Below are 12,933 nucleotides of genomic sequence, written 5' to 3' on the forward strand. Positions count from 1 at the left end.
AGTTGAATATATGAAGCACGTTAGATTTCATTAGTGCATTGTACATGTGTGACGATTAATATAACTGCATATTGAAATGCATATCATCAATTGATGATAATATAATGAATTATATATATAATTAGATTTCACAAAAGAACAAATATAACCATTTATAAATTAAAAGTCTTAAATTGTGTCTTTAAATTTTAACACATCTTCCCCGTATTTACATGTCTAGATGTACAACACAAAATGGTTTGGAATATTAATACTAAAAATATTATGCTGCAGATTATTTTTTAGTTTAATGTGGAGTTATATTGGTTAGCACCCTATCAACAGCTAAGGTCATTTAAGGACGTCTTATCGATCAGTCTGGCCAGTTATAAATTAGTTGGTAAAATGGTAAAATCTATATTGTCACATTTTACTTTTCACAGAGGAAATTAAATATGTACATGTATATTTTGTGCGTCATACTTGATCATGAATTCACTTTTATTATTATTGAGCTGAAAAGTGTCAAAGTATCAAGTTTCAAGTAAAGACCCATATAGTAATACCCAATGTTTAACAGTACGGTTTCTGTGTCTGAGAGAAAGAGAAATTATATAATTAGCTATATGCTGAGTTCAATCTTTATGGGTGTGGGAAGTAATTAATATTACCAACCCTACTTTTGGGAGCTATGAAACAGAAAACACCTACCATAAAAGCCCATGTAATTGCGCTGGTACATTAATTTGTGGGATAAAATGCTAAAAAATAATTATAACCATAACCTTCTACTGGAATATTTTGCGCCTCATTTTTTCCCCCCTCAAAAATGATGCCAGAATGCCAAAAAATGAAATATGACCCTAATTATAATATTCTATTCTGTTCTTATTATAAATGTATCATAGAAATTGTAATACATCTTAGTACAGTATTGAAATTATTTTTACATTCCTAAATGCGCCAACTTGAAGAAAAACTCCGATAAAATATACAACTTAGGTAGGAATGTACATGTCCCATCAGGTGATCTGGTGTTTAGCCCAGGGTTAAATTTTATGACTTCTAACACATCTGGTTCATTTGTTGAAACTGTGTCGGTGAAAGTCCTAAGGTAAATCTTCTCCTGGCTTTGGTGAGTCTGATAAACTGTGATTATAAGGTCTAATAACATTACATATATAGGTTGTGGGCCAAGGGAATGTGTAATTGTATTAGATGTAATTTTGAGATTTCTACCTCTCATCTGACAGCACTACTTTATTACGGATAGATGTTGACTCTTCTTTCACTTGAGGTAATGAAGCTAGATAAGCTATCCAATTTATGACATAGTTGGGAGATTCGTGTAAACACACCAGCACTGTACATCATACACACTCAGACTTGTTGGCTTGTCACCGCACATGTTTTGTATCTAACTTTTTTCTATATTACATTAAATATGTTCACCTGGTCCAAGGACGGGTGGCCATGGGTGTATATGTTCCCCAGGTATGCTGTGGTCCTCTATATCCTCATCAGTCAGCGTTTCTTTTAACTCATTCACCCCTGAAGACACATTTGAACAAAGGTTGGCATATATATATAGTTCATACTGAAATTTTAGGGGTGAATGAGATAATATGATATGATACTATAGCTACCAGTAGTCAATAATTGCAAAATGGTTCTGGATTAAATCTGGTCTTGAATATTGTTATGACAACAGAATCAATGTTAATATGTACAGTATATAGGAGGGTATAGTCTAACCAGCAACGTTAACGTCCTTTTGGATATAATGCTGAATATTGGTGAAAAGGATCTTAAGAAAGATACCATGCATGCCATCAAGTGTTTTAATTGCATGTGAATCAACCTCAGAAATTGTGTGACTGGACATGCACAACAGCAGTAAGATAATACACTTTGATATTTGTTAACTTTTAGGGATCAGCTAAAAGTACATGAAATTGTAATTTTTGTTTTGAATATATGAAGACTCGACGTGTGATGTACATGTGCTGCATTGGGGCATTTAATTTATTCACAGTGATCTTAATTTTAAATGTTAAAAATTGCCCTCTAGAGCTAGTGCAGGTAAAATTGTGGTGCACATGACTGGCCTGGTACAAATGTTATACAGTATGTATATAACTTCTACCCATAAAACAACAAAATATGACCAAAAATCTGCCACTGAAGACCATGTACATTCTACAGAAATGGTTTTAGCTGCATTTATATAGCTAGTAGCTACTGGTAAACCAGCAGTACCAGAGGAAGTGTAAATAAATAAAGGCTAAAGCTAGCTCTCTCCAGCCAACAGAACATGTGGTAGATCGCTAACCATTTCCCAGGGGTGTCCCGTAGTATATGTTATTGTTCATCGTGTGTCGCTCATTAACAATTGATTTACAGGTTTAACACTGACCTGGCTAGACTCTACTTATATATGTCAGTATCCGGTTCACCTCCAATGTTTTTTGAATTACAATGTGTTACCTCTAACATCTTTATGCATATATGCCGCCTTAACTATGACTCAGAAGCTGCTTAACAAGTCCAATACATGGCACGGGGTGGAACACTGTGGTGCTGCAGGGATACATGTACATCTGCAATCATTAATGGTCATCAAGTAGATTTTTGGAATTCTTCCTTTCTGTATAAAGTAACTCAGCTCTAGATTTAACTTATTGTCAGAATAAAAGGAAAGATGGAGCAGGAAAATCTAGGTTCTATAGTTTATTTACAGTTTACATGTTTTGGTTGGCTAGTCCCTCATCATAATTGTCAGCATATGTTCTGACTGATTTATGGGTGTACGCGTATATATATGCATTTATGTAAATCATATAGTGACATTTATTTGAGTGTGATGGCAAATTACAATGAACTTCTTGATCATGATGAATTGCCCCATCATCACTGGTCACTGTTTACATACGACCTTGACCCCATTTTCAAATGCTACTATTGCCATAGGTACATAACTCTTCATATGACAATTGATCACAACATTATAAATTACCTGTAAAGAAGCTTAGATGCAAAATTTGACATGAGGAGCCTTACTTGAAAACATGTGGCATTGTGTGATGTAAAAAATAGTCTCGTCACATGCAAATCTACAATTTAGTTTCATCACTATGATACTAACATATAAAGCACAAATTAAAATCACTAATAAAGCAAACACATGTTCAATTAGGGTTGCAAAAAAACATTGTAATTAAGAGGAGTATAATTAGTTCCATGATCTTTGTGTTGTGTTTTTATGACATGATATATATATATACACTTTTCGGAGTAGGCTTGATTTGATCATAACATCTTCTATATATATATATACATTTGGCTGTCTTTAGCCGAGGGGACTATTGGTTTCATACAATAGCTATATTTTCAATTATAGTATATCAGTTCTATCTTCTTGTAATATGATGTACATGTAACTGTTCTGTTTCACTGCAGTGTCTTGATAAAGGAGCGGATCGCTCCGAAAATTTGACAACCTTAACTTGTCCACACTGTTGGAATAACTTCTTTGCCCCATCTATGTATATCATTGATATAAATGTTCTTGTAATCTTTTTTCCAGTCTAACAGGAAGTTGAAAGATTCTATCAAGATAAGAGAGAAGATCACATGCCTTGTAAATGAAAACAGCTATATATATATGTCAATAGGTGGTTTATGTTGAAGCATCTTCTTCAATTTCACGTGGTGTAAGATTTAATCACACGTAGGTAACCTGTCGGCGAAAACATATTGAGCACACACTGTAGTTACATTAGTCGAGTATTCACGTACCGAGAACTGAACTTGAACCATGTGATTAAACTACACACATTGAGTGTTGTATGTAAATTTAAAGGATGATAAAATTTGAATGCAGATACCACTAATATCAACGGAATTGGACCTGATATCTATATTGGTATGTCTATATGTATTTTGGCTGTGTGCATTATCTATATAGCTGTTAGCTTGATATCAATATAAATATACAGACAGTATGTTACCCACAGTGACAGGAAATCTAGCAATCGGTCATGAACAGCAGGTACCCGGTATATTCATCTTAATGCTTCACCCATGTACAGTCTATAAAACCTGTTTTTATTGCCTCCCAACAAAATATGTGTTTTCGAGTCCTATAGACATAAGCTATAGGTCCATGTTATATTAACTCATCCATGAATAATAAGAAAGGACTGTCATCATGAATTAAATACCAGTATATACAAAGCTTAATTTTGTGTCTGAATTGAAAATTTAAAAAATTCCTTAAAATTGTTGAAACAACATGATTTTCTAAGGCTAACATGCAGGTATATATGTTTGTTATACGATATCTTGAATGCCTGCAGTTCCATATCAGAAGAGGCATTTCAGGTAACTTCAGTAAAGGTCAAAGTCACTAAGAGGATGCTATTAAAAAATCTTAGGTGTTATATATATGCACACCCCTACAAATGCCTTCATCTCACAGTGAATACTCAAAACTTTATAAAATGTTTGATATCGCAGTATGTTGCGAGTCCAAGTATCTAGGTAACTTAGATTTCAGTAGTCAGTCAAGGTCAACACTGTTACTATTTTTAGGGAACTCTGACAAATTGATTTTCCAATGCATACATGTAAACTTCATTCAAGTGTTAAGTTTAGCAGTACCCTGTCTGAGGGCTGGAAATGACTATATATAATTGTCATGAACGTTATATAAAACAATAATGTTTGAAATTTCGTATTAAAGCACTAGTCTGATGTGAAATTTTGAAAAATGTACTAGCCTATCTTTTATTTTCATTATACAATGATGAGGCAAAAAAATCTACATGTATATATACAAATGTACATACTGTCTAAGTTGTGAATGTGCTTGAGAAAGATCCTAGATGTTAAAACAAACACACAATATAGCTACTCGGATCCTGGCTAGTAAAAAACTAACAATTCCTGTATAAGTTATCACTTCCAAGCTTTCGCAGTAATCATACAGGTCCGGAACTAATTGCAGACAAAGACATGTTCCACCACTACATAATAGCACTGAAAACATGATTTATTAAGACTTCTGACAACAGCTATTTGTACATCCTGAACACATCATACTTTTTAGCCTCCAGCTCCAGACACTTAATTATCAAGTAGTAGCTATATATATAAATATCTGAAGATAGATCTTAGTACTTTTGTAGGTTTTTAGCTCACCTGGCCCGAAGGGCCATGTGAGCCTTCAGGCCAGGTAAGCTAATATGCCGTACTGCGGCGTCCATCTTTCGTCTTCCTTCCGTCAACTTTTTCCTTCAAACGACTTCATCTGTAGAACTGGAGGACCTAGGGTCATGATGTTTGGCCAGCAGATACCTGGGATGGAGTGCTATAAAGTTTCCTCATTAAAATGACCTTGACCTATTTTCAAGGTCACATGGGTCAAAAATTCAAACAACAATATCCTAAGAACCATTTGGACTAGAGTCATGATATTTGAGTATGTTATGTAGACCAGCAGTGTGAATCTTTTTCTTATTCACAGTAATGAGGTTTAAGGTCAACTTTAAGTGCTAGTTGAGGGTGAAAAGTCAACATGGGTTAAAAACTTTAACAATCTTCTTCTCGGGTTCCATAAGGTCCAGGTTCATGATATTTGGCTAGAAGGTACCAGGGATAGAGTGCTATAAAGTTTCCTCTTTAAATTGACCTTGACCCTCAAGGTCACAGGAGTCAAAAATGTAAAAGAAAAACACTTCAAACGACGATATCCTTAGAAGCATTTGGTCTAGAGTCATGTTACACAGGTATGTTATGTAGACCAGCAGTGCAAATCTTTTTCTTAATTACATTAATGAGGTCAAATGTCAACTTAAAGTGCTAGCCGGAGTCGAATGTCAACGTGGGTTAAAAGCTTTAAAATTACTTTTTCAAATTTCAAACAACAACACCTTGAGAAGCGTTTAAGAGATGTTAAAATGGCTTGTGTTCTAGTTACCAAATTTGGTCTGAAGTTACCTATATGTCAGTTTCATGTAACAAAAGAAACATGTGAGCGATACAGGCCCTCTGGGCCTCTAGTTATTTTTATTTTATGTATGTACCTTGCATAGTTGTTAATGTAGAGTCTAATCTGTGTAAATCAACAAACCAGGCTGCAAAGTATATACATAACAAGGTGATGTGACATTAAATGCACTTGTACATGCATGTACATAATTTTGTATGTTTTTTTTTTAAATTGTATAAGATAATATATCATGTATTGTAAATACATCTAGGTATCCTCGGGTTACCGGTTTCCGCGCACTTAAGAAGCATTCGCGATTTCCTGCTCATATCGGCAGAACACTGTTGAAATTACGGAAGACTGTCATAAACATGTATACAATCTACTAAAGGAAACAAAAAACTAGCAATATAAAACTGTATTTTAAAAAAAACCCAGAACAAACAATTTTTAGCAAATTTCTCCCGTCGGAAGAAGCCGTCATATGTTTCTGTGTGTCTATTTTGATTTAGAGTTCAAAGAAAGATAACTTGAATACACTAAAAAGAAATTCTCTACAGTGACCTGCAAGAACAAAAGCTTCGTTTGGAATAAAAATATATCTTTGATCGTCAAATTGATTATCAAAACAACTTTTTTTTAAATTTCACCTTTTTCATTTATTTTTCAAGATGTCAAATTGAACGAATTCATGTATTTTTTTTTAGAATATTTATTATATTTATTTAGTTATGATATAGAATCTGTTATTATGGGGTTTTTTCTGCAGTTTTATATCGGTTTTGGTTGATGGTAAGTTATTTCTTATTTTGTTCTGTTTAAAATTGGTGAAAATTGGAGGTTCATTGCATTACAAGTTTTACGTTTCATTGAAAACACTGTTTATCGATATAAGAATGTCTCCTTGGCTCTTCGGAAGAGGAAAAAATTAACGAGGAGATGTGGCCTCATTTGCATACGACATTTTCGTACGTTTGTCAGACTACAAAAAAGACTGGTTCATGAATGAAATATATATTAACGTTTTTTCAGGTACGGGTTCATTTTGAGCAAGATAAAAAGAGCATTTAGCAAAACTGCATATTTATGCGTGTTTATTAATCAGTGATTAAATCTTATGTTTTCCGGACGAACTTCCGGTATTTTTTTTGTCAGTTTACAGACGATGGCCAAACGTCTAAAATATCCTTGTGTTTTGTCCAGCAGGTCACGTAGTTACGGGATATAGCTTGATAAAATGGCTGCGCGGAAATACATAACGCGCGGAAACTGGTGTCTAGAAGATATGTCATCAAATATATGGAAATATACTTGTAGGTCTTGCCAAATCTTCCACACTTTATTACCGTAAAATCAAAAGTACAAGCCAAAATGAAAATTTTCAATCAATGTACATGCGTGATAATTGAGAAAAAATCTTAGCTTACATTATGTAGGTATAACAACATTGAAAATAAACTGTACTTAAAAGTTCTTTATATATATATATTGGGAAAGCACTGGAATGAAAAAAATATTTTGATAAGTTGATTAAGGAATGTTCATGAAACAGGGGCCTGTACACATGAATACATGTACTTATACTGGTTTTTATTTCATTTTTTATTTTTTCAAAATACAAACAACATAACAAACGAGATGGCAATGTCTGGGGATGTAGAGTTCCACAAGCAAGAGTTTATTTGTATGATGTTGCAAATATATATTGTGTGCTGGGGTATAGCCTGCGTGTGTGCTGGAGATGTAATGTGTTCTGTTTGTAGTAGCGTATAAGGACCGTGTTTCCAACAGCATCATTTATAGTGCCACCTCACTTGAATGCTTCACCACATATACCGCACCATCCACCCCAGACCAATTTATACTCCACCTGGGTTGTTGGATCTGTGTGGGCAGGAGAAAATCACTTTCTCTGAATATCCATGTATACATCGAACCCCGGCTGCCTGTGTGAAAGGCCAAATACCAAAACTACGTGCACATCCCAAAGAGATGTGCATTAGTATTATGGAGCTATGACATTTTGAAATCGGGGAATCAAAATAAATATCTCCAATAATAATCCTCAGGATAAGCCTTTTGAAAGGGAAATGGAAAAACCTAATAATTGAACTTTATATTTTAATCCATTTTATTCAATGATGCTTTCTTTGATTCCAGGCTGAATCTCGACTTGCCGCTAAACGAGCTGCTCGGGCGGAGGCCAGAGACATCAGGATCAAAGAGATAGAACGACAACAGAAGGAGGTATGCAATATAGTTATAGCAGTCTTCTGTAATGTTTTCATGAGAAATTAATTGGACACCCTGAACAAAATTGTGGAGTTAGTATATTTACTTGGTATATATATTTATATTTGCATATTACTTGCATGCCTTTCTATATCAACTAGTAATTAAATAAATATTTTACATGGTGTCAAATTAATGTCATTCTTGAAACTTGAATTAAAAAAAAGCTGCATATATTTATAATCAGTCTTACATTTTAGGTTTTTATTGGATTAAAAACACATGTAGAGTGAACTTAAACATATTTAATGCAGTTATACATGTATAAACTGTTTGTTCAAGATTGGTTTTTAACAAACAATTACAGATATGTGGTAAAATTTCATTATCAACGCCAGTCAGGTTTCTGTGCTGCAATGCAATGTACTTTTGTACCACATTGAAGAACTTATAAATTCCCTTGATAATTCTATAAACTAAGCAATAAGCAATTTTTGTGGGGCCCAAATTTCATGGTTTCCTGATGACAAAACTCCATTTTGTGGGTACATGCATTTGCGGAGGACAGTAATGATTCAAACAGAGAAATGCTTTATATCAAACTTGTAATTACTTAGGTTTGTGGACCTTTGAATTTGTGGATGAAGATTAACCACAAAATTAAAAACCCATGAAAAGTAGTGATTCCACAGTACTTTTATGATGAAACTTTACTATTCTGCAATTGAAATGTATCTCCTTGTCAACATTGAAAAATGATACATCTGCAGAGCAACACAGGCCCTCTGTTCCTCTTATTACTGTTAAGAGTAGTATTACAATTCATGGTTCAATAGTTCGTAAAATGATAAAGATTTACAAATTGTAGATATAATTAGAATCAGGCTATTAAGTATCGGCTATATTTATGGTCTACTCTAGATCTTTCCTACTCTGTGTCGTTTCATTATCTACAAAGTCAGTGTATCACAATACAAATGATTGTGATGTAAGTAGATATATTATTATAGCCCCAATTTGAAGTGTGAATTACTTTGTTGATCCCAATAAAATGCCGGATACTTGATCCATTATTAAGTCAGTTTGACGGACATAAGTGATTGTAGTTAGTGTCAAGTTGGGATTAATTGATGCGAGTGATGCATGTGTAGGATGCTCATCCCTGTGAGTTTGACTGTATTTCTATATGGTTACTCATAATCAATTCACTGATCAGAACAAAATGTTTCATAAATTGATTTACATAATATTACACATCAACTATGTTCATAATCATGTAATCACAATAATGTGGTACATTTGTATATATGCAAACAAGTTCTTGGTATGAACACTGTACATTATTTTTTTTCTTCCTGTAAGTACTTCATGTAATCATTTCATTTATCATCAACAGGAAGAAGAACGACAAAGAAGACAAGAAGAGGATGGCGACAAGGTAATTAACAAAAATATAATCAAATTTGTATTCATATATTTTTTGCATTGTCAGGTTATCATTCTGTAGCCTTTTAACCCATTCAACTCTAGAGTCACCTTACCAAATCAAAGACTGGGCATGTCCAGTTTAGATATGTAGGGATGAATGAGTTAAAACGAATTTGTGTATATCCTGTGCAAATAATATCTTTCCTTTGAAATTAAAAATGAATATCAAGCTAACAGTGCTCAGAAAAATTTGTCCATGGATCTAGAGATAAAGTGATAACTGCTGCTTGTCAGATCAAAGGTGACTGCATGCTGGGACCACTTGACCACCGCATGTGGTACCTCAACCTCACAGGTGCCATCACTTCACCTTCAGTCACCTGTGAGACGACCCACCGTGCCATTACCCCACTTACATTGAAACATTTCAATCAAATTAGTAATCATCAAAGTCAGTATACCTTAATTTTCAAACTTAGTTCCCTGATAAAACCTCGTAATTCATAGAGTACTAGTAAATGTAATCTGAGACATTACAAACATATTTTTGTAATATATGGAGCACTGGGAGGAGAGATTTTGTTGATGATAAAAACTCAGCAAAAATCATGTTGCAATGATTCTGTTTTGCTGAATTTTTCTGTGCTAGATTTTAAACTAAAGGAAGTGTTGTAAAATGAAGGAAATTTTTTCCCACACTAAAAAAAATCATCTTTTTTGATACAATACATACAGGTAAGTGTCAAAATGTCAAATACAATAAGCTTGCATGCTAAAAATGTTCAGAACTGCAGAGAAATTTGTAACTCGTAAAAATCAAATTTGCTGAAACTTTAAATAGTTTTTGCAAAGGAAAGAAAATGCATTAAAATTGTATGCATGTGCATTTTTTTTTTGTATGGGATCAACAGTATTAATATCAGATGTATATCATAACCTTAATATAGTTCTGTAGGTCAATTTTGTGTAGCACAGTTTCTATGCAGGACTGGGGAAATAATTGATTAAGTTGTTTTAAATAAATGTGGATGCCTTTGCTGTATGTGTAGAGTTCAATTTTCAACTACATCTTACATCGACAGTTATGGGAGAAAGACTTAAATTGTAATATAGAAAGCACTTGTGTTTCAGAATCGAGATATCTTGTCTAGTCGGCGAGGAAGTGATGATTCTAGCCATTCTACATCCACGATTGATGACATGGAGGGACCCAGGGAGATGAAGGATATTGCTAGGGAGTTAAAGGTATTCACCTGCTATTGTAACAGAAGCATGCACAGGGGTTAACTACTCACATTTCAAACATTTTACACACTCATGTGGGTACATGAGTAAAGGTACAAAATGTACATGTTTCATGAACTGTCATTTAACCCTTCCACCACTGTAGAGCATAATGGACTCATCCATATCAATATATGGTAGAGTCTACTACAGTTACATAGGGGTGAAAGGGTTAGAGATAGGCTGTAATGCAATTTAAGTTTCATGATGAACATTTAGTAATACATTTCTGGTATATGATTTCATATTCTCTACACCAGACTAAAAACACTAATTGAGTTATAAATTAAAAAAATGATTGCTATGATGCCACAGTTCATAATTTAGCTCTGAAGTTATAAAATAAAAAATGAAATAAAAAAATATATATTAAGAAATGAAATAAAAAATTAATTAGCAGAAACTACATTTTCCGGCAAGTTATTCAACACGTAAAAGGATTGGAGATCTTGAACAATGCATGTTCCTCTATGGGGGTCAGGGTAAAAGTTCCTTGGCTAATAATGAGATTCTAATTGTGTACATTTTCTGTTTTGAAAGTAAGTTTAAAGTTAAAGAACTGGTTTCAACATATGGTGGTATTACAATGGTATTGTAAATGTTAAGTGAGATTCTAGATCAGATGTCATAGATGGAACATGATTTGAGATAGGAGGGATGCTTTCTAACAGTATCTTATGTTAAGAAATATATCGATATCATGCATCGTGATGACAGTGGTTAGCATAAATTCTGCCTTCAGCTAAAGCTAGCTGACGAGATAATTGTTTTTTAATACCTATTATATTTCTGTTTTGTTCCGATGTGATATAACTGTTCTCTGTTGTTCTGTGTCTTAATGAAGGAACAGATTGCTCTGAGCTATCATACGTCAAATATTTTTATTTGGTTTCAGTTTTGCATACAAAAAATATTAAATTGAATCTTTCCACACTTTCTTGAAATTCAGAGAAATAAAAGAGATTTAATTTCTGGTATGAATTAAGATTTCAAGTAAGATTAAAACATGAAGGATAAGTGGAAGACAGTGTTTCAAGATGATTTCAATATTCCACAACAATTCCATACTTACAAGTAAAGGAAGATGTTTTCTATATTCTGTGATGATTTCAGGGTAAATTACGTGAGATGGATGAAAAATACAAAAAGGCTATGATGACTAACGCCCTCCTTGACAACGAGAAACAGTCACTGGTGTACAGGGCAGAGCTTCTCAAAGATCAGATGGAGGAACTGGAGGAAACGCTAGTGGAAATACAACGTGAAGCTAAACAAAAAAACAGGGTGCGTACACGTACAACCATCAACTATAAACAGTAGGCAGGGCTGATAGGCCATATGGCTGGTTACATAGAAACTTTAATAATCCAGTGAACTGATGGTACACGGATGGTCAGGGCCAACTTCATTTATCACCATCCAAATGGCTGGACAAAAGTTGTTCTTTCATGAAATAAGGTCGGACCTAGTGCTCTGATGTTGCTTTCAGCAGAGCCTTGACAGATCTAGAGTATTGCAAGGCTGCTGGCATAAACATTTTGAAGGTCCGCTGGGATTTATACTTGAAAAAAGTTGCATTAAAAAAAAAGATTAACCGGTTGTTCCGCAGGCAAATGTGAGAGTGAAGACAACTCTCCCAAATCCTACAGTTGGCAAATGTGAAAGGAGAGATAACTCTCTCACAAATCATTATTTTGTGGTTTCTAAATATAAATATAAATCTGCCCAATTTGAACTCTTTTTAATAGGCATGGGAAGGTGAATATATTTTAAGAATATTCAAAGAAGATTTGTCAAAAAAAATAATGGTCTCTTGTTATCTAATGTAAACGTTTAGAAGTGATAATCACAGATCTATTAATCTTAAAGTCTTTATAGAATATTTATAGAAAGTTAAAAAGAATGATCAGTAGTTATTTACTACAGCAACCAGCTATTGAATGGTTTTTATACGCCTGTCGAAGACGGGGACGTATTATGTTATCACGTGAGCGGGCAGGCAGGCGGGCGGGCGGGCG

General features: G+C 34.0%; 1 protein-coding gene across 1 annotated transcript in view; it reads left to right on the forward strand.

Moving 5' to 3' along the window:
* LOC110457082 (leucine-rich repeat flightless-interacting protein 2-like) overlaps positions 1-12,933 on the forward strand; it is a 30,667-nt gene that overhangs the window by 5,280 nt on the left and 12,454 nt on the right. Inside the window, exons 2-5 of the mRNA XM_021508182.1 lie at positions 8,132-8,218; positions 9,600-9,641; positions 10,763-10,876; positions 12,029-12,199. Of these exons, the coding sequence (XP_021363857.1) occupies positions 8,132-8,218; positions 9,600-9,641; positions 10,763-10,876; positions 12,029-12,199 (414 nt within the window). The remainder of the gene's footprint in view (positions 1-8,131; positions 8,219-9,599; positions 9,642-10,762; positions 10,877-12,028; positions 12,200-12,933) is intronic.

Source organism: Mizuhopecten yessoensis, unplaced genomic scaffold, assembly GCF_002113885.1.
Source record: "Mizuhopecten yessoensis strain PY_sf001 unplaced genomic scaffold, ASM211388v2 scaffold9023, whole genome shotgun sequence".
Lineage (NCBI taxonomy): Eukaryota > Metazoa > Mollusca > Bivalvia > Pectinida > Pectinidae > Mizuhopecten > Mizuhopecten yessoensis.